This window comes from Enhydra lutris, unplaced genomic scaffold (genome assembly GCF_002288905.1).
Source record: "Enhydra lutris kenyoni isolate GAN:26980312 unplaced genomic scaffold, ASM228890v2 scaffoldscaffold13, whole genome shotgun sequence".
Taxonomy (NCBI): Eukaryota; Metazoa; Chordata; class Mammalia; order Carnivora; family Mustelidae; genus Enhydra; species Enhydra lutris.
This window is the reverse complement of record NW_019154097.1, coordinates 56448081-56473249: the sequence shown is the minus strand read 5'-3', so window position 1 is coordinate 56473249 and position 25169 is coordinate 56448081. Positions and strand designations below refer to the sequence as shown.

The 25169-nt window shown below is 44.0% G+C and overlaps 1 protein-coding gene across 1 annotated transcript in view; it reads left to right on the top strand.

The window, feature by feature from the left end:
• The window catches only part of LOC111145753 (dynein axonemal heavy chain 3), a 164081-nt gene extending 139446 nt beyond the window's left edge, over positions 1–24635 (top strand). Inside the window, exons 52-61 of the mRNA XM_022500938.1 lie at positions 48–2189; positions 7049–7274; positions 9784–10028; positions 11727–11843; positions 16108–16262; positions 17049–17216; positions 18812–18954; positions 21732–21936; positions 22612–22749; positions 24282–24635. Of these exons, the coding sequence (XP_022356646.1) occupies positions 48–2189; positions 7049–7274; positions 9784–10028; positions 11727–11843; positions 16108–16262; positions 17049–17216; positions 18812–18954; positions 21732–21936; positions 22612–22749; positions 24282–24635 (3893 nt within the window). The remainder of the gene's footprint in view (positions 1–47; positions 2190–7048; positions 7275–9783; positions 10029–11726; positions 11844–16107; positions 16263–17048; positions 17217–18811; positions 18955–21731; positions 21937–22611; positions 22750–24281) is intronic.
• The last annotated feature ends 534 nt before the right edge of the window (positions 24636–25169 follow it).

The following is a 25169-nucleotide window of genomic DNA, read 5'->3' as shown; positions in this document are numbered from 1 at the left end:
GGCCAGAAGGTCTTAGTAGTCCAATCTCCATTTCTTGTTCCAAACAGGTAAAATGATAGAAGACTACTGGGGAGTTTCAAGAAAGATTCTTGGAGATCTGAAATTCTTGGAGAGTCTTAAGACATATGACAAAGACAACATCCCCTCAGTGATCATGAAGCGGATCCGGGAAAGATTCATCGATCACCCAGATTTCCAGCCAGCTGTCATTAAAAATGTGTCATCTGCCTGTGAAGGTCTGTGCAAATGGGTGAGGGCCATGGAGGTGTACGATCGTGTGGCCAAAGTGGTGGCTCCCAAACGGGAGCGGCTGAGGGAGGCCGAGGGGAAGCTAGGCACGCAGATGAAGAAACTGAACCAGAAGCGAGCAGAACTGAAGCTGGTGGAAGACCGCCTCCAGGCCCTGAACAACGACTTTGAAGACATGAATACCAAGAAAAAGACGCTGGAGGAAAACATTGAAATCTGCTCCCAAAAGCTGATCAGGGCAGAAAAGCTGATCAGTGGTCTTGGCGGAGAGAAGGACAGATGGACAGAAGCTGCCCGGCAGCTAGAGATCCGGTATATTGATCTGACAGGAGATGTGCTGTTATCCTCAGGGACTGTGGCTTACCTTGGGGCCTTTACTGTGGATTATCGGGCACGGTGCCAGAAGCAGTGGTTGGCCCAGTGTAAAGAAAAGGTCATCCCCAGCTCCAGTGACTTCAGTCTCAGCAACACACTAGGAGATCCTGTAAAAATCCGTGCCTGGCAGATCGCTGGGCTGCCCGTTGACTCTTTCTCCATCGACAATGGCATCATTGTGTCCAATTCCAGACGCTGGGCCTTAATGATCGACCCTCAGGGGCAGGCGAATAAGTGGATCAAGAACATGGAGAAAACAAATAAGCTGTCCATCATCAAATTCTCAGATGCCACCTATGTGAGGACGCTGGAAAATGCTCTGCAGCTTGGCACCCCTGTCCTACTAGAAAATGTTGGAGAGGAGCTGGATGCCTTTATTGAACCCATCTTGCTCAAGTCCACGTTCAGGCAGCAAGGGGTTGAGTACATGAGGCTGGGTGAAAACATCATCGAATACTCCAGAGATTTTCAGTTATACATCACAACCCGTTTGAGGAACCCACATTACCTCCCTGAAGTTGCCATGAAAGTCTGCCTCCTCAACTTCATGATCACACCCTTAGGCCTCCAAGATCAGCTCCTTGGCATCGTGGCTGCCAAGGAGAAGCCAGAACTGGAAGAGAAGAAGAATGAGTTGATTGTGGAAAGTGCCAAGAACAAGAAGCAGCTAAAAGAAATCGAAGATAAGATCTTAGAGGTCCTCTCCCTGTCTGAGGGCAACATCCTTGAGGATGAGACTGCCATCAAAATTTTGTCCTCCTCCAAACTGCTGTCTGAAGAGATCTCTGAGAAACAGGAAATTGCTTCAGTAACGGAAACACAGATCGATGAGACTCGGATGGGCTACAAGCCAGTGGCTGTCCACTCTGCCACCATCTTCTTCTGTATCTCCGACCTGGCCAACATCGAGCCCATGTACCAGTACTCCCTGACCTGGTTTATAAACCTCTATGTGCATTCACTGGCAGACAGCAGTAAGAGCGAAGAACTGGACCTTCGAATTGAGTACATCATTGGACATTTTACCCTCAGCATCTACAACAACGTCTGCCGCTCTCTGTTTGAGAAGGACAAACTCCTTTTTTCCCTCCTCCTGACCATCGGCCTCATGAAAGAGAAGAAGCAAATTAATGAGGAGGTTTGGTATTTCCTTCTAACTGGAGGAGTCGCCCTGGACAACCCCTTCCCCAACCCAGCTCCTGAATGGCTGTCTGAGAAGGCGTGGGCGGAAGTGGTTCGTGCCTCAGCGTTGCCGAGAATGAAGGGCCTGAAAGAACATTTAGAACAAAACCCTGAGGCATGGAGGCTCATCTATGACTCCACTTTGCCCCACGAGGAGAATTTCCCTGGAAATTGGAAGTTCCTTAAGGGATTGGAGAGGATGGTGATCCTACGATGTTTGCGGCCTGACAAAATCATTCCAGCCATTCGGGAGTTCATTGCTGAACACATGGGTGACGTGTACATCGAAGCCCCTACATTTGATCTCCAGGGGTCCTACAACGATTCCAGTTGTTGTGTACCGTTGATCTTCGTGTTGTCTCCGGGTGCAGACCCAATGGCAGGTAAGGGCAGAATGTTGTATAAAGAACATAAATGGCCCAGAATGCATGGTCAGGTAACAATAACATGTCCCTTATAGCAGGAATCTCAAACTCAGATGCTTTGAAAGCCAGACCATTAACAGGCTCATGTGCGGCTGGAAGGAGCCACTGAAGATTTCTCCTCCCCACCCCACCCCCCCGCCCCCACAAAGGAAGCAGCAGCTGCTCAGCTCCCAAGCTTTGTGCTGATAATGTGAGCTCAGGATGGCCAGATCATCTGATTTTTCTAGAGAAATCAGAAATATGGAAATCACCCATTTTTACGTCTTGATAACTCATTCAAATTTTTTCCTAAAAATTGTGAGGACCAGACCGGGTCTAGTTTTAAGCCTGCTGGCTGTGAGTTTATCATCTTTGTCTTAAATCATCTTCTCTGACTATTGCTTCTCCCAGTTAGGCTTTTCTTTTGATTTTTAAAGTAAATTCCTTTGGATAATTATTACTGTGCATAACTTTGTATAGTTGAGAGAAAAAAAAAAAGCATTGCATAAAAGTATAGAACTGTGGCTCAACCGGTACCATTTTCCCCCCTCCAGGGACATTTGGCAAAGTGGGGAAACATTTTTTTTTTTTGTCACAACTAGGGGGTGTTACTACAGTCTGGTAGATTGAAACTGAGGATGCTGCTAACCGTCTACTGCACAGGACAGTCCCCCACAACAAAGGATTATCCCCAAATGGCCCCAGGTGTTAGTAGTGCTGAGGTTGAGAAACCATCGTGCAGAGTGAAAGGTACATCTTCCTTCCAGAAGTAACCATTATTACCAGTTTTTATATCTTTCCAGAAACCAATTATTGCATATGAACAGGTATGAGTTGTTTACAGGAATAGATTAGTTTTCTGTCCTGTTGGGTCTCAAAGCTTTAGTTTTGTCTCTTGCTAAATGATGAAAGAGGACCAGAAAGGCAAATGACAAAGCTTGCCATTCTGCTGTGGAAGTTGGGGAGTTTGACACCTGCCCCGACCCAGATACCCCTGGATCAGCACCCCTGCCCCACAGGGGAAGTCAGAGGAGCGAGCTGAAATAAACTGGTACCCTCTCCCCTTTCCCGTACCACCATCCAGTTGTCAAAGATCAATTCATGGCCCCTCTCTAGTAGCTTTGTTTTTTCCCGTGTCCCTCACGTGACAGATTTAAACAAGAGAAATGAGGGGAAACCAGGAAAGGTAAAGAAGACAAATGGAAGAAAGGTTAGGGTTTGTTCTGTAAAATGTTGACAAGCCGGTTACATCCAAAGCCCTATGTTGCATATTCCTGTCTGTCTGTGCTAGAGGCCTGATCAGATTCAGCTTGGATAACTTCCCAGGAGACCTCGTGGCTACTGTGTCCCTCACAGTGCCTCACACTAGGAAGCACCTGCTATCTGGTTGTCTTTCCTTTCCTGATTGAGATTGGTCAGGGGACTCAGGCATTGTCAGTGCGATCCGCCTCCCCATTGCACTTCCCTCGTACAGTTCCCCATCAGGCTCACACTTAATGTGATGATGGTTCTTAATCTTGGCTGCTCATGGGCATCACCTGGGAGGGCTTTAAGAAAAAGCTCCAGGTGCAGGCCATGCCCGCAACCAATTAAATTAAAATCTTTGTGAATGAGGCCCAGGCATTGTGCTTTATAAGCTTCCCGTGTGATTCCAGTATGTTTTGGAAACAACTGACCTGATGATTTTTAGCGGCCTTAACAAAATCGTTCCCCAGATCCCTTATTTCATTAGGGGCTGAAAAACGGTATTTTAATTCTATCACTCCTTCCACATTTATTAGCTGGAACTCTCCTACTAAGAAGAATTTTCCTTTGTCAACTCTTTGGTTTACTTGGACTATAGTTCAAAAAGGACCGGCAGAATAGACGTTTAGTTCATTCCCTTGATTTCTCAGCTTTCGGGTTAGTGAATTGGTGCCCTGGTCACCTGCAAAGTTATTTAAGCTGTTAAGATTTTCTTTGCATCATTGTGAACGTACAGATTTTTTTTTTAAAGAAATTTATTTATTTGAGAGAGAGAGGGACAGAGAGAGAGAAACAGACTCTGCTGAGGTCAGAGCCAGATGTGGGGCTTGATCTCACAGCCCTGAGATCATGACCCAAGGCAAAATCAAGAGTTAGACGCTCAACTGACTGAGCCACCCAGGCGCCTCATGAGCGCATAGATTTTGACGTAGTGGGTGTTTCAAACGTGGCGGTGTTTTATTATTTATCAAGCTTCCTGATTCTCAAGTCATTTAGTCCCCAGCCTGTGGGGGCTCCTTCACGCCTAAAGTTCTCACATAATCTCAGTAGTTTTTTATAGCTTCCTTGTTGTATAGAATTACCATGTATGCCGGGCTGAGTTTGCATAAGCATTTCTCAAAGGACTCTTTCCGCAGAGGCCGTAGCATTTGGAAACCACTGTCTGGGTCCTACCAGATGGATCATTGATTGCAGACCTTAGTGTTTACTAATTCTCTTTCTGGCTGTGCCTACCCTGTTCTTTTCATCAGTGCTTTAAGTTTTTATCTTCAGTGACAGTGCTTTCCATTTCCAGAAGTTTTATTTGTTTTATTCCAAATCCATGTATTTTTTTTTCCCACAGAACTCTGAATTTTATTATGCTTTGTGGTCCTTCTTTAATGATTTTGTTAGCTGTGTTTCTTTCATGGTCTTTTTTGCTAGGACTGCTATAACAACTACCAAAGACTCAGTGGTTTAAGCAAGAGAAATTTATTTTCTCCAAATTCTGGAGACTAAAAATCCCAAATCAAGGTGTCGGCGGGGCTAGTTTCTTCTAAGACCTCTTTCGTTGGCTTGTCTGTGGCCTGCTTCTCCCTGCATCTTTATATTGAAGTTTTCTCTCTGTGAGTGTATCTATGTCCCAGTCTCCTCTCTTATAAGGACACCAAATCTTATTGGATTAGGACCTGACATAATGACCTCATTTTAACTTAATTATCCCTTTCAAAACCCAACTCCAAATACAGCCACATTCTGAAGTCCTAGGACCACTTAACTAACTGAGCCACCCAGGCACCCCTCTTTTTCTTTTTCTTTTTTTTTAAGAGAACAAATTGGAATGCCGGTATGGCTCAGTTGGTTAAGCATCTGCCTTAGGTCATGATCCCAGGGTCCTGGGATCAAGCCCCACATCAGGCTTCTTGCACAGGGGTAGTCTCCTTCTTCCTCTGCCTGCTGCTCTCCCTGTTTGTGCACTTTCTCTCTCTGTCAAATAAATAAATAAAATCTTTACAAAAAAGAATAAAGATAACAAATCTACACCTTTATTGACTTTTCAGTCAGTTTAAATCCTTAAGGGGTATAGCATCACCCAATGCTGTGGCCAGTGGCTTAACAGGAAAGTTGCTTTGGATTTTGGCACAAGCTGTACCACTGTTTCCATAAGCACGGGTTACTTTTCCTCACATTACTCTATTTTTGTTCGGTTTGCCACCAGGAGTCACTATGTTGTTCTTTGCTTCATACACATAATCACGTCTCTTGCCTAGACAGAATTCAGTTTCATGTTGAGCATAAAAACCTCCAATTTTAAGAAGAGCCGTCTGCTCTCTCAGGTTGCAAAGAAAAATGGTCTTGGACCACAGCCTTCCAGATGCATTTGTCGATTTGGGAGTCCTGTTCCCAGCAGACTCCACAGGCTCCAACATGGGAGAAAGAGTATCGTTGCCATTTTCCAAACAACATTTGCTCACTTCATGTCTCTGGGTCACCTTTGGGTAATTCTTGACCATATTTCAAACTTTTTCTTTATTACTATATTTGTCATAGTGATCTGTGATCAGTGATTACAACTTACGGAAAGCTCACATGATGGTTAGTATATTTTGGCAATAAAATATTATAAAGTTAAGGTAAAATGCACTTTTTTTAGACATAATGCTATTGCACCCTTAATGGATAACATATATCATATACATAACTTTTATATGCACTGGGAATCTAAAAAAAATCATTTGTTCACTTTATTACAATATTCGCTTTATTATGGTGGTTTGGAACCAAACCCTCAGTATCTCTGAGGTATGCCTGTATTGATGCAGAAAAGATCTAAGTGAGAGAAGCAAATGTAGTTTTCTACAATTCTCATAAGTATAATCATATATATGCATTCATTTAAATGTATAAAATACTCTGGAAAGATTCACAAAGAGCTAGTAACATTGGCTGCTTCTGAGGAAGAGAGAAGTGAAAGAGACTTACTTGAAATTTCACTATAAAAACACCTATTTTTCTAGTAAAATACATTAGTAACAACCCAGTTTCTAGTTCTTTGGTTGTGTGCTCACCTCTCTAGTTTTGAGTTCCCTCTTCATTTTTGGCACCTGGGAATTTCTCTTTCTTTCAGACTCTGAATTTTTTTCCGACGTGTAATTTTTTTTAAAATCAAGACTGTCTATATATTCAGAACAAAAGAGGAATCAACAATAGCTTCATTTACCCTCTTACCCAAAGTCCAAACTTCCACATAGAGAGGCTTTTTTTTTTTTTTCAGTCAACAGGAGCCAGTTAGTTTCTTTACATATCCAGAATTTTTTTTTAAGATTTTATTTATTTATTTGACAGACAGAGATCGCAAGTAGGCAGAGAGGCAGGCAGAGAGAGAGAGAGGAGGAAGCAGGCTCCCTGCTGAGCAGAGAGCCCGATGTGGGGCTTGATCCCAGGACCCTGGGACCATGACCCAAGCCGAAGGCAGAGGCTTAACCCACTGAGCCACCCAGGCGCCCCTCCATGTCCAGAATTTTGATGCAACCCTTTTTTCTGCATTGTTGTTGTTAATATGGTCTTAGTTGGCCTGCCCTTTTTCAAAAGCCCCCTTTTCTTCCTGGTTGCAGGCCTGCTGAAGTTTGCTGAGGATCTTGGCATGGGAGGTGCAAGAACACAGACCATCTCCCTTGGCCAAGGCCAAGGCTCCATTGCTACCAAAATGATCAACACTGCCATCAAAGATGGGACCTGGGTGGTGTTACAGAACTGCCACCTGGCCACGAGCTGGATGCCCATGCTGGAGAAGATCTGTGAGGAGGTGATTGTTCCTGAAAGCACCAACATCAGATTCAGGTGAGGTGTCCTCCCCACCCAATCCCCACAGCCTGTTTCTTGAGCTGCAGACGTCATGCTGGTGGCTGCGCATGCGAAGGTGAACACAGTTCTGCTTTTAAGAAGCTCTTAGTCTAGCGGAAGACAGACCACAGATGAGTGATATTGACACCATACACTACCTACCGGACTTGTTTGCACAAGAGCCATGGAGCACAGAAAAGGGAAGGGAAAGTTGGGGAATGCCTGGAGGCCTGACAGTTGTCTGGGGTTTTGAAAGATGAATAAGACTTTACTAGGAAGGACACTGTAGGCAGAAGGGACAGCATCTGTAAAAGCAAAAGTGTGTATGAGATGTTATTCTGTGACTATGGGGTATATGCTGTGAGACATTGTTGGGGGATGTATTATGAGATGTGTCTGGGAAGGTAGATTCAATGTCAGCAAATGTGACTTTTAAAATATGTGGGTTTTGTTTTTTTTTTAACCTGGAGTGTGGGCACCATTGTCCAGGCTGCTCTATCCTATATTTCTTGGGCTCTGTAGAATTTTAATCAATATTAGAATCAGCTACTTGTTTTTTCTGAACTTTAACCCCAGCAACACTGGGCTTTGGTTTTTGCATAAACTAGACTTCAAAGCCATTTCCAACTCAAATGTTCTCTTACTCCAGGCCAAGGGGTCAGCAAACAATGGCTTGTGGACGAAATATAGCTTGCTACCTGTTTTTGTGTATCTTGTAAACTAAGTAGAGTTTTATATATTTTTAGATGATGGGAAAAAAATCGAAAAAAGAATAATATTTCATGACACATGAAAATTGAATGAAATTCAAATTTCAGTGTCCAGGGGCACCTGGGTGGCTCAGTGGGTTAAGCCTCTGCCTTCAGCTCAGGTCATGGTCCCAGGGTCCTGGGATTGAGCCCCGCATTGGGCTCTCTGCTCTGCAGGGAGCCTGCTTCCTCCTCTCTCTTTCTCTGCCTGCCTCTCTGCCTGCTTTTGATCTCTGTCGAATAAATAAATAAAATCTTAAAAAAAAAAAATTTTCAGTGTCCACAAATAAAGTTTTATTGAAACACGGCTATGCTCATTCATATACTGTCTGTGACTGCTTTCCCATTACAAGTCATTGTGACCGAGACCACATAGCCTGCAGAGCCTACAATATTTACTCTTTGATCTTTTATAGGAAAAGTTTGCCAACTCCTGTTCCAGGCCACAAAACTTGCTAGTAATTTTCATTTTAGTCATCTCTGCCCGAAAACAGGAAGGTGTTTGGTGTTTATTTACAAAGCCAAATTAGGCCATAGCTTATTGTATTCATGAAAGGCTCATATAAAATTCATGGAAGATTTTGAGGGCGATCCATCAGTTTCAGGAATTCTACCTGGTTCAGGATGATGAGTTGACTAACTACCATCAATGACACACTCAATGAACAATTATTCATGTTGTTATTAAGTTCTTCTATATTACAGTCCTAACCCAAAAGTTGTTACCTCAGGTGCCTACAGGAGGCAGGAATATAACATACATGAGTGGAGAGGACAGGCACAAGAAGTCTTGCAGTTCCCACAGTACTCTACCAGTCATCACAGGCTGTCATCCTTGCTATCAGACATCAATGGAGAGATATGGGGACTGCGGTGAACTAGCAGCCTATGCCCTTTAAAGATTTTATTTATTTATTTGACACACAGAGAGAGAGAGATCACAAGTAGGCAGAGAAGCAGGCAGAGAGAGAGGAGGAAGCAGGCTCCCCGCCGAGCAGAGAGCCCGATGCGGGACTCGATCCCAGGACCCTGAGATCATGACCTGAGCCGAAGGCAGAGGCTTTAACCCACTGAGCCATCCAGGCACACAGAAGCCCATGCCCTTTAGAGAAGTGACTGCCTAATACCAAGCAACTGATGCCATACAGGAAGGCGGGCCCCTTGTGATCAGATTTTCTAATATTTTCAAGGGAAGGTGGGAATCTAGAATTTAAAAAAAAAAAACAAAAAAACAAAACTCGATTTTTACAAGTTGGCAACTACTTCAAAACTATACTTTAACATTGCATTGATTTGCCTGGTATGAGTGAAACACCACATAACTGCCTCCTGACGTAAGGCCTCAGTCCATGTGTTCATGGCCTCTTTCCTGCCTTCCTGGCCACTCCTGGGGTTCCAGGGATAGTATCTGGCCATCATAGATGCTCAGGTAGTCTAGCAAGGGAGGCAATGTGGCATGGCATTTAAGAGAGGGCCTCTGGAGTTGCATCCCATGTCAGTTGCTTCTAGGTATTGTGTCCTTGAAAAACCCACATGACCTCTGCGTGCCTCCATTTCTTCAGTGGTACCAGGTGATAGCTAATCCCTTCACACAGGGTGGCTGTGAGGGTTGAAGTGAAGGAAGGGCACATATTTAATTTTTAGCATGGGTTCTGACATCTAGTATGCTTAATACACGGGGGCTATTGTTTTTTGTTACTGTTTTTCAGTATAATTTCTTGTATCGCTCTACCTGCTTAGGTCTGTTTTTCTTGCAGACTCTGGTTAACCAGCTATCCAACAGAGAAATTTCCAGTCAGCATCCTCCAAAATGGGATCAAAATGACCAACGAGCCCCCCAAAGGGCTCCGGGCTAACCTTTTGCGCTCCTACCTCAATGACCCCATCTCGGACCCCGTGTTCTTCCAAAGCTGCACAAAGGCAGTCATGTGGCAAAAGCTGTTGTTCGGCCTTTGTTTCTTCCATGCCATTGTTCAAGAGAGGAGAAACTTCGGACCCCTGGGTAAGAGGTGACAGTGCCCCTGGGCTGCTGGGGCACAGATCACACACAGATGCAGGTGTGTGTTCAAGTTCATACTCAGGGTTGCCAGTAAAATGCTGTATAAGTACATTCCACAGACTATTTGGGACATACTTAGAATAAGCATGATTTGTTTATCTGAAATTAAAATTTCATGGACTGTCCCGTACTTTTATTTGATAAATCCAGCAGCCCCTACATAGACCAGGTCACTATCAATGTCAGGGAAAGAGCTGATGCTCCAAAATCAGAGGTCTCCTAGTTACCAAAGTAATAGGTTGTTGAGAAGATTTGAGGCCTTTCCCTTTGATGGGCATGTGCCTATCTTAGTCACAATAGCCACTTTCCAGGGAGTTGTCTGCAGCTAATTTATGACATTGTAAGTAGTTCTCTACACATGTGCGTAAGAATGAGAGAAATACAGCCGGGACCTTTGTGCTTCCTCTTGAAAAAATAAAAATAAATTTCATTATTAATGTAACCTCTCCATGGCCTACCTTAATTTAATACTTTATATTAACTTAACACTCCTGTTAGAGCAGAACATCAAACTGCTAAATGCAGATTTGACATCTACATGGTTTTAAGGTTGGGCTGCCTCTGATTTTGTTCAAAAGCCTTGAAATGTATTTTTAGCTGTTGTTTTGGGTTAGATAAGGAGGCAAACTGTCCTCTTGGTGATTCTCTCTGAGCATCTTCTTTCCTTCTACCATCCTGACCCTTCCACTTAGGGGTGAAGGGATGAGACAGTTTGGGGGGGGACACTCCCCCTGCATCTGCGTTTCATACATCATGTTCTCCCACCACTGTTCTCCCACCTACATCAGATTTCCAAAAATCCATGTAACGGTTTGGCTTGCAACCAACTGGCCAGTTGTGTTTTCTGTGCCAGACCATGAATTTTATTATTTTGCTACATTTCTTTATTTGAATGTAAATGTTTGGGAGGAAATTAAAGGTCTCTGTTGAGCACAGATCCGACTACCCTTCTGTCTCCCACCACGCCCAGCTGGTTCATGCATTTGTGCCCCTTTCCCAGACCCACTGGGAATTTATCACTGTACCCTTGAAAATAAAAGCGGTAGTTTCTTCAAGGCCGGCCATCCCATTTTCCCATGAGTACAATGAGGGGAATTCTCAAAGCTGACTTCGTTCTGTTGCCTAATCATAGATACTGCTGTCTGGCTACGCTTTAGTGTTATTTTTGGAACTCTGTGCATTACCACAGTATTCCAGCCAGGGAGAGTAATTCTCATTCCACAAATCCCACGATATTAACATCTACCTTAACAAATGGGGAGATCCATAAGGAAATTGATTTTAGAATGGATGTTTTCTCAGGCAAAATGGCTCCCACGTTGGCAGTAAATGTCAGGGCTAATAGTTGGCCTGGTGCTTGATCTTCATGGGTCTGAAAGAGGCTCCTGATCTGTAATGATGCTTAACTTACATCTTAACTTACATCTCGATGTCGGAATGGAAATTATGAGCTCTCAGCACTGAAGCCTCTGATTCTTCCATGCTTTGTGCAGGTTGGAATATTCCTTATGAGTTCAACGATTATGATCTCCTTATGATCCTTATGATGCTTAACTTACAGCTTAACTTACATCTCGATGTCGGAATGGAAATTATGAGCTCTCAGCACTGAAGCCTCTGATTCTTCCATGCTTTGTGCAGGTTGGAATATTCCTTATGAGTTCAACGAGTCTGACCTGAGGATCAGTATGCGGCAGATCCAGATGTTTCTGAATGACTACAAGGAGGTGCCATTTGAGGCTCTAACTTACCTGACAGGTACTTATGGGAGGAGGCTTTCCAATTACAAATCTCCAGTATCGTACTCCACCCTTCTGCTCTTCTGATCCCATCTCTATCCATTTATTTACTCACTCATTCAGTCAGTCAACAAAAATGGAGCTCTTACTAATGCTGGTCACCATGCCAGATGTTGTAAAAAACTAAGATACAATTCCTACCTTCAAGTGGCTCACAATCTGCAAAGTAAAAAATATATATAAAGAAGGGTAGGGGTGCCTGGGTGGCTCAGTGGGTTAAGCCTCTGCCTTCGGCTCAGGTCATGATCCCAGGGTCCTGGGATCGAGCCCCGCATCGGGCTCTCTGCTTGGCCGGGAGCCTGTTTCCCTTCCTCTCTCTCTGCCTCTCTCTCTGCCTGTCTCTCTGCCTACATGTGATCTCTGTCTGTCAAATAAATAAATAAAATTAAAAAAAAAAAAAAAAAAAAGAAGGGTACCTGGGTGGCTCCATCGGTTGGGTGTCTCTCTGCCTCCAGCTCAGGTCATGATCTTTGGGTCCTGGAATCGAGCCACACATTGGGCTCTCTGCTTAGCAGGGAGTCTGTTTCTCCCCCTCCTTCTGCCCCTCCCTGCACTCGGGCTCTCTCTGTCTCTCTCTCTCTCAAGTAAATAGATAAAATCTTTTTTAAAAAATGCTTTTGAAAAGAAATAAAAGACAATACAGTGATAAGTTCAACAAGAGAAATATTTATAAAGTAGAAAAGTAGCACAATGATTAAATCTCAGAGAGGGGGTAGGGGATTATCATGGATAACTTCATGAAGACATAAAGGATGAGTTTTGAGGGATGAATGAGTTCATAAGGGGCAGAAGATAGTAGGGTAGGCCGTGGGCGGGAAGAAGGAGAGCACTCCCAACAGAGGTTCCCTCCGGTGAAAAGGGCACTTGCTGTTTTGTATTAAAACAGTCTATCCGAGGGGCGCCTGGGCGCCTCAGTGGGTTAGGCCTCTGCCTTGGGCTCAGATCATGATCTCAGGGTCCTGGGATCAAGCCCCGCATCAGGCTCTCTGCTCAGCAGGGAGCCTGCTTCCCCCTCTCTCTCTGCCTGCCTCTCTGCCTACTTGTGATCTCTCTCTATGTCAAATAAATAAATAAAACCTTTAAAAACAAAACAAAAACAGTCTATCTGTGACCTTTTATTAGTCACCCAATATAGACTAGTGCATAATATGGAAGAATGTAAATGTATAAGACTTGGTTGCTTCCCTCAAGGAACAGATCACATAACCCCAAAGAGAGGAGATAAACTATAGATGGGCTAAGTGAGTGCAATCCCATGGCCAGAGGTCAAAATGCGTCTCAGCAGGAAACCCTGGGCATTTTCAAGATTACACACGAGTTCCTTCCTCAGCTCCATATGTTCAGGGGTTTGGCTGGATCCTTTCTCCAGTCATGCGGCAGGTGCTCTCTATACGCAGTCGTCACACCCAGTCTCCATAGCAACTTCTGAGCCTCACGTTAGTTACCCCGTTTTATGCCTGACAAGACTGAGGCCTGAGGGCAGTGGTTCTCAACCAAGGGCCGTTTTTCCCCCCGAGGAGACATTTGGCAACATCTGGAGACATTGTTGGCTGTCACCACTAAATAGGGGTACCACAGGGTAGAGGCCAGGGGAGCTGCTAACCATGCATCAGTGTCCTACAAAGCACGGAACAGCACCCCCCCGCCCAACATACACACACAGAACTACCCAGGGCAACATGTTCATAGTGCTAGGACTGAGAAATCTTGCTTCACAGTAATCATCAAGTTCAGTTGTAAAAGGTCACACAGACCTTAACTCAGCACACTGTCTCCTGAACAAAATCCCAAGTGACACACACAGCATAAATGCAGTGGCTATTAGACATTCTCTAAAGAACTGAGTCATATTCCTAGCATTTCAGGCCATTCAGAGTCACACGCCAAGGCTCTTCTTCAGAAAGCAGAACGAATGTGTCCTTGCCCTGGGGTAAGGTCTTGGTATGGGACTGTCTGCAGCTCATAAGACGACCCGCCTCCATGGTGTCAGCCAGCTGGAGCATACTCACTTTCCCCCTGTACCAGTCAGAATGGATTAGTTAGGCTAAGATAATCAACAGTCCCCACATCTCAAGGGTGTAAGACATCAAAGATCCATTTCTTGCCCTCTTTACATGTCCATCGTGAATCGGCAAGGGTCTAGGCTCATTGCTATTATCCCTCAGGGGCACAGCTGGCAAAAGCTCCACCGACTCTTGATGCCACGTGTCAGGACACACGTGTGTGGTCACTGCCACAGGGATAGCACTGAAGAGCTCATGCCAGGAATCAAATGCACACGAACACCTCTCCCACACCCTACCCCCTGCAAGGGACCCTGCCACCTATATGTGCGGCAGGAAAGAAAAAAAAAAAACAGATACAGATGATCATTAGAACTCTGTACTGACACTGATCAAAGAGATCTCTTTGATAGGTCTCTTTGATATCTCTTTGATAGGTCTCATCTTTTGGATAGTGGTTATCAAATTAGATGGCCCAAAGTCAATACACTCTTAATCTGATACCCCCAGTCCTTGAGCGGGGAGAGTAGAGACCTTAGAAAAGATAAAACACATCCTGGTGCCTGTGGGAACTTAGACTCTTGTTACCAGAATAGACACATAAGTAGCTATAAAGAAATGCACCTTCCTTTTTTTTTTTTTTTTTTTTTTAAGATTTTATTTATTCATTTGACAGAGGGATAGAGAGAGCACAAGCAGGCATTGGCGGGGCGGGGGGGTGTGCACAGGCAGAGGGAGAGGGAGAAGCAGGCTTCCTGCTGAGCAGGGAGCCCAATGTGGGGCTTGATCCCAGGACCCTGGGATCATGACCCGAGCTAAGGCAGACACCCATCCAACTAAGCCACACAGGGGCCCCAAGAAGTGCATCTTCCTAAACAAACATAAAACCCAAAGCCTGCAGGAAATTTCACTGATAAGGAAGTGCCCCATGACTCTGTGCCTGAGATTAACCTTCAGTTGGGTTCCCTCTTGGGAGCCCTCAGCTCTGCCACACTGACTTCAGTGAGGGAAAAACCACTGTCTCTTTAATGTCATATTTTGATTATTGTATCTAATATAGTGCTATCAAAAACTTGTTTATAGGGGCGCCTGGGTGGCTCAGTGGGTTAAAAATTTGTTTATAGCCAGGACAAGCTGTAATGTTCAAACTGAGCTTTGCTAAAGCCTTGGAAAAGTCCACAGGTAAAATAGCTTCTGCCAAGGCTCAAATGACTCAAGAAGTATGAGCTTCCCTTTAGACCTTTACTTCTCCCCTAATGAACCACCCAGGTCCTCCTCTCAGACATTTAGACACTTCCAAAACCAAGAGAAGTTGAGGCGTCTGGCCCCAAACTTGGGCCGTACTTCCTGTTTCCTGTCTGTAGACCTGCGTCTTCCTGGAATCGTTGGAATTGGAAGTGAGCCCGTCTGTCACACACACTATATACACAGAAGTGTTTCCTCCCTGCAGACTAGCGTGTTGTCCATAACTACGCAATGCCAGGTGGCACCCACATACTGTGGAATCTGGACCAGCTAGAAAATGTGTCATGGGGTTACTGAGAAGGATTTGATGTGGCTTCCAAAGAATTACCCAATTCTTTTTGTAGAAATCTGAGTGTAGAAACCTGAGTCTCAGCGAATGATATTAATGAAGTGGGTGGAGTATCCCAAAGCAGGATGTATGGGATAATCTCAATTTTCTAATATATATATGTATTTGTAATAGCTGTAATAAATTGAATGCTTTCTGTGTGCTAAGCATTGTGCTAAATGTTTTATAAGCTTTATTAACCACAACCTTGTAAAATGGATACTGCAATTATCTCTGCTTCTTGATGGATGAGAAATTGCTGGAATTGGAACCCAGGACTATCTCATGCCAGAGTGCTTGTCCTGAACCACCTTTCTGTAATGCCTTTCACGTACATATACACACATACACGCACACATGAAGAAGAGACTTAAATGTTCGTAATTACCTCTGGTGGAATTATTGGTGATTGTGTTGTTTTTCTCTCAGTTTATTTCTGCTTCCTGATTTTTCCTATGGTTAATATGTACTATTCTTGTAGCAAACATAATACCAAAAAGACCTGGTGTCATCCCAAGGTGAGCATTGGTTTCAGCAACCCTGTTTCTCAGCAGAGCTCCTTGGCTGGAAGAATCCTGTTTTAGGTTAATGACCAAGTTCATTATGACCTTCCCTGGGCTCATCATCTTCCTGTTGGTTGTCCCCAGGGGAATGTAATTACGGAGGCAGAGTGACTGATGACAAAGACAGGCGTCTCCTGCTGTCCCTTCTGTCCACGTTCTACTGTAAGGAAATTGAGGAGGATCATTACTGTCTTGCTCCTGGAGACATTTACTATGTCCCTCCTCATGGCCCCTACCAGGTGAGGGGCTCTGCAATCCTCATGTGGCTCGGGGCTGCAGTGTAAGCAAGGAGGGCCCAGAGGTAGCCTTGGGCTTTCTGACTTAGGTCCATAAGCTATTTTCAATATTCCAAAAAGCCTCTAAGAGGGACATTATTACTGTTTAATGAAAGCTGGGCATTTGATAGATAAGGTCTTTTCAGAATGTGGGGTCCATCTTGGGAGTTTAAGGGGAAGGATGGCTAAGATGAGGGTTTAGCAGTAAATAGGCTGGAAATTGGTACTTGAAAACAAAGGCTCAAAAGGTAGTCAAAAGAGAAGGACAGAAAAACTGGAAGGAAGAATGAGAACAGGAAGAATAGAATGGAATTCTTTTATCGAATACCTGTTATATGCCAAGGCCCATTCCTCTGTAACCTCACTTATCTTCCCATTTACAAATAAGGAAACTAGGGGTCAAGTTTACACAATTAGTTTGCAGTGGAGCTAGGATCCAAATCCAGCTCTGTCTGAATGCAAAGCCAGAACTATGAGGAGGAAATAAGGAAAAACTAGGGGTGGGAAGGGAGATACTCAGACCTCTGTCTTCATTTTCACTCCCCAGAAAACCATATGAGAAAGAGCTTGGTGTTTACCCTGTGTGTGTGTGTGTGTGTGTGTGTGGAGGGGGTGGTTGGTGTGTGGGGTGGTGGGAAGGTGTGCTACCAACCCAGTGCGATTTGCTTGGGTTAGGTCCAGCCCATCCCTCAGTGATCTCTGGGACCCCAGGGAACCTGGGTTTGTGTCAATTGAAGATTTCCTTTCCAGTCCTATATCGACTATCTCAGGAACCTACCCATCACAGCCCACCCAGAAGTCTTTGGCCTCCATGAGAACGCTGACATCACCAAGGACAACCAGGAAACCAACCAGCTATTTCAAGGAGTGTTGCTGACCCTCCCTAGGCAGTCAGGAGGGAGTGGCAAGTCCCCTCAGGTAACCAGGTGTGGGGCAGGAGACCTAATTCTGTTTCCCAGGCAGTTTTCCACCTGGTGGTCACACAGGATTGTGGCTGATGACCAGGGAAGCAGAAGAGGGGAGGTCTGGCAGACCCCTGAGTGAGGACATGGGTTCTTGAGTCTTCCTGCTAAGAGTCCTCAGATACAGAGCTGGAAGAACACCAGTGTTTCCGGATACTCCTCATGGTTCATTGCTATACCCATATATCATCTATACTCCATATATATAATATTTAAAACTAAATCTCTTTTGCTTAAAAACGTTTCATTTAAAAGCTGCTCATCAGTGCCATAAATGGAAACCCAGTGTCATTTCCATAAAGTCATGACAGCCACAAAAAAGAAAATGAAAGCTAATGAAAGTTATTAGATTCCTTGCAGATGACGTTGCTGAGGCCCCGCTGGCTCCTTGTGGAAAGGGGAAGCTCGGCCAGTGTTACAGCGCATTTAATTAGCACTGGTCTGAGACTTTGTCCTTGAGAAGAATGAAAAGAGAAAGGCGGCTGAAACTCAGAAAGAGAGTGACTTTCTCATCATGTGATTCAACATGATTTGCTCCATGTCCTGGAAACACCTAGAATCAATCATTTTGGGTGCCTTTCCCAGTTAGTGCACACTTTATGAAGTGAAGACCTGGTCCACCATCCTCAGTCTACAGAAGGGGGTGAAACGAACCCAGTAAAGGGAAGAGACCTGCTTCATAGCTTTCATAACTCAGGCTGAGCCAGACCCAGGACCACCATCTCCTGACGCCGCCATACCCTCTTCTTTCCTGTCCTTCCCTTCCCTTCTCCACCTTCTGAGCTAACCCATGTTGAAGCCCTCTCACCTGTGGGTTTCTCTTGCTTTGGCTCATAGTGCCATAAGTGATAACAGGTAGGAAGATAAAGCAGCCTGCTTGGTCTCAGTTTAGGGATGGAAATTCACCTCATAGGAGAGAGGAGAGGGAAGGAAGTGCATGTTCCAAGCCTCTCAGATCCACCGGATGGCTGAGGTCTCTGCCTCTCTCACAGCCTGGTCCTACTCCTTGTTCTTCTAGGCCTGTCCCCTCTCCACTTGGCCAACTCCATTGCCCTGGACTATTCTTGCTCAATCCTGAGGAATGGCCTACTACCTTCCCAGGTGTCCTGGCCTGTCACTGGCACTGAGCAAGAGTCCCATCTGTACTGTGAACTGGTTCTGAGACACTGGCTGAGGGAGCTGTGGGAGATGCTCTACTAGAGCTGACCTCAAAGACAGGAGCTGGCAGGGTTCAGTTCTGCCCTGAGGCTACCTGACAGAGCAGGAATCCCTGCCTAGCCCTCAGGCCCTTGCTTGAGGTGTGAAAAGAGGGCTCTCATTGCTCTGCTCTTTTGCTTTCTGGGCCAAGAGGGGATGCCTTCCCAAAGACTGGTAGAGAGGTAAGGGCCCTCCTTTCTGCCAGGCAGAGTTGGCTTCTGTGGGAGAGCTCCCAGGAAGGTCATACAGACTGTGATTAAAAAGACCAGTGCCCATTGGTTCAGATTTACCCACACAAAACCACAATGTACAGGCCTTGTTTCTCATTCACTTCTCTACTGTCTGTGCTTTAAGGAAGTGATTGAAGAGCTGGCCCAGGACATACTCTCCAAGCTTCCCAATGACTTTGACCTGGAAGTGGTTGTAAAGTTGTATCCTGTGGTCTATGAGGAATCCATGAACACCGTCCTAAGGCAGGAGCTCATCAGATTCAACAGGTGGGCCAGATGGTCTTACTTGGATCCTGAGAACTTGAATCCTGGGAGTTGGAGTGTAGGGGTATGATCTAATGGGCAGTAACAGATGTGTACACTTGATAAGGGCTGCTGTGCAGAGGAGGTGTTTGCCCCTCCCATAGGGAGGGCTATAAGTAGGACCATCCCAGCATGTGTTCACCTACTGTTAAATCATTTTTTCTATTCATTCTCATACTCATTTTTTCTATTCATTCTCGTACTCATTCATTCATATGACACCTGTAAAATAGGGTTAAAACCAATACCAAGCAGACTAACAGTAAAAGTAACTGTTAGAACCACTTTTCTTAAGCCCTTATTGCCAGGTATGGCTCCAAGCACCATGCATGTGTTTGCATTCAAACCATATAGTAGTCTTTTGAAATATGCACAGTTAGTAATCCCTCTGCCACCATTTTACAGATGAGAAAACTGAGACCTAGAAGGGTTAAGTACAAGGTCCCATAGTCATTCAGTGACAGAACTGATTTTGAACCCAGGCTGTCTGATCCCAGAGCCCATGCACTTAGCCAATATGTGAAATTAGTATGAACAGAGAAAGTGGTGGAGAGAAGTTCATCCCATTACCCCAACCACAGAGTTAGGGAAGGGTTGTTATGGGCTGGCCATGGGACTAAGGATCTCGGGCCCTCCTCACTTCTCCAATTACTATATATAGCATAGAGCCCAATAGATATCTTGATTTGACTTCTAAATAAAAATGAAGGGATTCTCAAAGACCATCTGTGCCAAATGAGAAAACTCATCACTTCTGCCTTCAAGTCCAAGGTTCCTACTGCTCCCAGTTCTTTATCTGTTAATTGTCTCCCTTTTGCCTCTTTGGTCATTGCTCAGCTTTAGGGACAGCCCTGACTCTGAAGGACTAGAGAACTGGAAGAATGTTATATAAAAATTCCTTGCCTTCCAGTCTTAGGATTACTCTCTAGAGTCAACAGACAGTTGGCCATATGGGGGAACCAAGCAAAGTATAGGCTGTGAGCTAGGATGTAGCAGCACTGCTGTGAGTCAGATACCTTGGCATGATGGAAAGAGAGTTGTCATTCATCCAGATACTAAGCCTCATGGCTTCCCTCTTCTAAGGTCACTGGAGCTCTTCTTAGTTGTTGCAGGGGCCTTCACTAGCCTTTCCCACTGGTTATTGTACTAGAAGAGAACAGGGTAACAGCCATCTTATTTTCCAAAGATGGTCAGGATTAATCACATTGAGTAATACTCTTACATTCCCCCCCTACTTTTTTTGACCTATTCACTGAGTGATATGAGAAGCCTGAGATGATTAGGTGACAGTTCAGTTTCCAGTTCAGGGGAAACATTAATGTGTCTTCTGGGGCAATTGTTCCTTCCTTGGGTACTAAAACCTTGAAACTAGCAGAGCTCATAGTTGAAAAATAGAAAAATCTCTTGCAAGTAGGTCTTTAGGTGTAATAGCTACAGGTCTACGGTATCATGCCTCAGATAGTCACTTTGCCCCTTGACTCCTCAGCAAAGCACATACACCAAATGTCTGACCCTTAAATTCCTCTTAATATGAATATTTAGTGATTACACATCTAGGAATCTCTTTCTTGTATTTGATCATTCTGGTATCCACTTGGCGGGCATTCCAAAAGTCTTTGGAGGTGACAAGTTCTCTCTGGTGGCATTTTTTTTGGCACTCTCAGGTGCATTCCCTTTAGGCTTGGCTAGGTCTCATAACATAGAGGCCAATGAGAGAGACAGGCAATCTTGGCATCTCTCAGGATGCCCTTCAGCTGCCTTTTCTCAGGCATAGACCTCATAATCCATAAAAAGAACAACTTTGACAATATGGAACAAACCCTTTAAAACTGTGTTACCTTTAAAAAAAAAAAAAGATTGGGGCACCTGGGTGGCTTAGTGGGTTGGGCCTCTGCCTTCGGCTCAGATCATGATCTCAGGGTCCTGTGATCGAGTCCCGCATCGGGCTCTCTGCTTGGCAGGGAGCCTGCTTCCTTCTCTCTCTCTCTGCCTGCCTCTCTGCCTACTTGTGATCTCACTCTGTCAAATAAATAAATAAAATCTTAAAGAAAAAAAAAGATTTATTTATTTATTTCAGAGAGAGAGAAATAGAAGGAGAGAGCATGGGGCAGAGGGACAGAGGGAGAGAGACTGCAGACTGCATGCCCAGTGCAAAGCCCAACATGGGTCTTGATCTCTTGACTCTGAGATCATGACCTGAGCTGAAACCAAGAGTCAGACACTTAACCTACTGTGCCACCCAGCACCCCAATTGTATTACCTTTTGACCCAGAAATTCTACCGTTACTAGGAAAATCATTAAAAGTTTCCACAAGGATTGATATGGATGGATGTTCCTAACAATGTTTTTACAGTGACAACAAACCTAGAACTAACATGTTCCAGCAATAGGGAAATAATTCAATAAAATGAAATAACTTGCAGTCATTATAAAAGATGATTTAGGTCTCTAGTGAGTTGAGAAGATGCTCCCCATATGCGAAGAGAGAAAAACAGATACAAAAAAATGAACGTTTAAATATAGAAAAATATGGGAAAATAAATATCTAAGTTACCTTTAGGTAATGAGATACTGGATGATTTAATTTTTTCTCATCTTTATAATTTTTCTATCATGAGTGTATATCACTTGTAAGGACCTTTGAAAGAGTGGAGGGAAAGTGAAAGGAAACCTGGAATCAGCATACTTGGGTAGAATAAAACTGAAGAGCCTGTCTGAGCCAGCTCCTTTGTTCTTGCAGGCTGATCACAGTGGTTCGCAGAAGCCTCATTAATCTTGGCCGAGCCATCAAAGGACAGGTCCTGATGTCCTCAGAGCTGGAGGATGTCTTCAGTAGCATGATCGTGGGTAAAGTGCCAGCCATGTGGATGGCCAAGTCCTACCCATCACTAAAGCCACTGGGGGGCTATGTAGCTGACCTGCTGGCCCGCCTGGCCTTCTTCCAGGTACCTGGGAGTCAGGGTAACTGGGTACCTGGCATGCTCATTCAGGTGGAGAAGACATTCTGAAATGGACCGAGCATCTACTAGAGATAATCTTCCCAGCATTGCAGTGGGGAGAGGGGGCAGGGGGGGATTTTTCAGAATCTTTGGAAAGATTATAGCCTATAGAGACAAGAGTAGGAACTAGAATATATGTCGTGAACTAGTGGCTCATGGGTCCGATTCAACTAGTAGATATATTTGGTTTGGCTGCCTGGTAATTTAAATTTTTTGAGGTAGCATGTAACCATTGAAGTATTACACATAAAACTCCAGATATTTGTCCTACAAAAAAAGGGAAGACCTGAAATTGGACCTACATTCCTGAATGGCCAGTATTATGAGATGAGTGGCTGTTGCTCAGTTTAGACAAGGCACCTAGTTTCCACTGCTACAGTCCCTGCCAGTCTCTATTATATTCCTGACACCAGCTTGTACCTATGCTTTTCTTAAAGTGGAAACATATATCTTTGTACCTTCATTTCACAAGTGGGAAAATATAAGCTAAACTTAGAGTACTGCCTGTTTTAAGAAAAATGAGAAAAACCATTTTTCTTAATGGCATTCATTTACATTATCTGCCTTTGAACTATCTTTATGTGCTACTGATTTTGAATTTTTATTTCTGTGGCTCTCCAGGAATGGATTGACCATGGGCCCCCTGTGGTCTTTTGGATCTCTGGATTCTACTTCACACAGTCTTTTTTGACGGGTGTCTCTCAGAATTATGCCCGGAAATACACCATCCCCATTGACCACATCGGATTTGAATTTGAGGTAGAAGTGCTTTGGGTTAGACCAGCTCATGGGACCAACCAGGGAAAGCAGTGTTGCCTGTTTCTTAAGGAGTCCAAACATTTGGATGTGTTAAGGCCCAAATGTTTCTGAGATGGTACAAGTAAAATATTTAGCACAACTTAAAATAGCTCCAAAGTTATTCCTGACAGAACCAGAGGATTCCCAAGGCTTTGTCTCTCTCTGTGTGTGTGTATGTATGTGTGTGTGTGTATATATATATACATATATATGTGTGTGTGTGTGTATATATATACATATGTGTGTGTGTGTGTGTGTGTGTGTGTGTGTGTGTGTGTATATATATATATATATATATATATATATATATGTAAGGAATCTTTCCAGAGGAAAACTCTGCCACCATTGTACCAAGAAAAATTAAAGCATCCTCCCCACTGTTTATTCACCATGATGGATGCTTCCTTTGGAAGGACTCTTCATTTGGTCTTGGGTAATCCTTTGCTTGGAGTGAAGTCAAAGGAATGTCCAGTAATGAAATATCACTCTGCCCATATATGGAGAGAAAAGAGTAAGATCATCTGTTGAGAGGTTGCAGACTGGTTGCCTAGGTCTTAATCTAGTTTATGAATGAAACTGATGGTCTTTGAAGACAATGTTAAGCTGAAATTAATGCAATAAAGTAATGAAATAACTGGGATAAACATTGGAGGAAAAAAAGATAAAACCATCTTTTTTGATGTTGAAATGATTGCATACCTAGAAATCCTAAAGACTCTAAAAACACACCTGTCAGAATACTGATAAGTAATAGGTATCAGAATACAGATACGGTGGCTGGATCCTGGTTAAATATACAAAAATCAGCAACCTTTTCCTATTCTGGCAGTAAGTACTTAGAAGTAAAAATAAGAAAAATATCCTATTCACAGTAAAAAAAAGTTTACAATTTGAATGAATTTAAATGGAACTTGTGATCTCTGGTTCACTATAATCCACACCACTCCTCATCTTCCTGCACTTATACCATTTTCTGTGCTTAACTGAAGGAATTTGACTTTACCACCTTGGAACCTAAACAGTGGTATGCTGGAGCTGGCCCATATCAACTCACCAGAGCCAGTCGTAGCTCCTTATTACATAGTTGATAGCCTGAAACTGACTACCTACACTATAGACATCAACAAAAACTACAAATCAAGGCATTATTTCTCCCTACCAGAGGACTGTTTTATGAGCATGCATCTGAATCTAACCTCTCCCTTTACAGATCCAGGTCCAGAAAGGGGAAGGACTGTGTAAAGGTTGCTAAGCTAGTTATAGTTAATGTGGCCTCCTGACTCCTACTTTAATACATTCCCTATGCCTACTGTTCTGACTACGAATCAGACCTGGTCCATGTACGAAGGCAGGAGTATTATCATGGAAGTCCCAGGGTCCTGGGGAATGCATATTGGAAAAGGCAGACTTTGCAGCAGATTTTCTCATCTCTTAATGCTGCCCCACTCTAGGGAAATGGCAGGTAATAGAACTTACAGCTTCCTCTCTTCCAGGTAACCACACAAGAAATGGTCATGGAGAGTAACCCAGAAGATGGGGCCTACATAAAAGGCCTCTTCTTGGAAGGTGCCCGCTGGGACAGGAAAACAAAGCAGATTGGGGAGTCTTTCCCCAAGATCCTCTATGACCCATTGCCCATTATTTGGCTGAAACCTGGAGAAAGTGCAATGTTTCTGCATCAGAACATTTACATGTGTCCAGTCTACAAAACAAGTGCCCGAAGAGGCATCCTGTCCACCACGGGCCACTCCACCAACTATGTCCTGTCCATTGAACTACCAACAGACAGGCCCCAGAAGCACTGGATAAACCGAGGGGTAGCCTCTCTGTGCCAGCTGGATAATTAATGGCATCTGTCTCAACGCAGAAAATAAAAGGCATTTCATTCTTGACCACAACCTAACTTTCCTTTCCTAAGAGGCACAGGGTATGACGATGATGGTAGCAGTTATGTTAATAGACACCTGCTGTGAGCCAGTATTTCAGAGCACCCCTATAAAGTAGGTTATTATTATCATCCTCATTTTATGGCTGAAGAAACCATGATACAGAGGATGTAAGATCTCCCAATTCAGATAGCTACTGAAGTAGTGGTTCGAACACTGACAATGGGACTCTTTTTTCAACCTAGACCTTTAGCTATTTGGTTAAGCTCCTCTGTGGTTTTCTCTTGCTGCTTTTGCTCTACCACGGAACTTTTAATTGCTTCTTTCCTACTCTGTTTCCATGCACTAACATCAGAGTCTCTCAGGTTGAAAGAGGACTGAGCTGCTTTCGTTTTTTAAGGTTTTGACATATTTGAAAATCACTTCTCACAACAATCTTATGTGGCAGGGTATTATTATGTCCATTTTAGAGATGCAGAAATGGAGGCTTCGAAA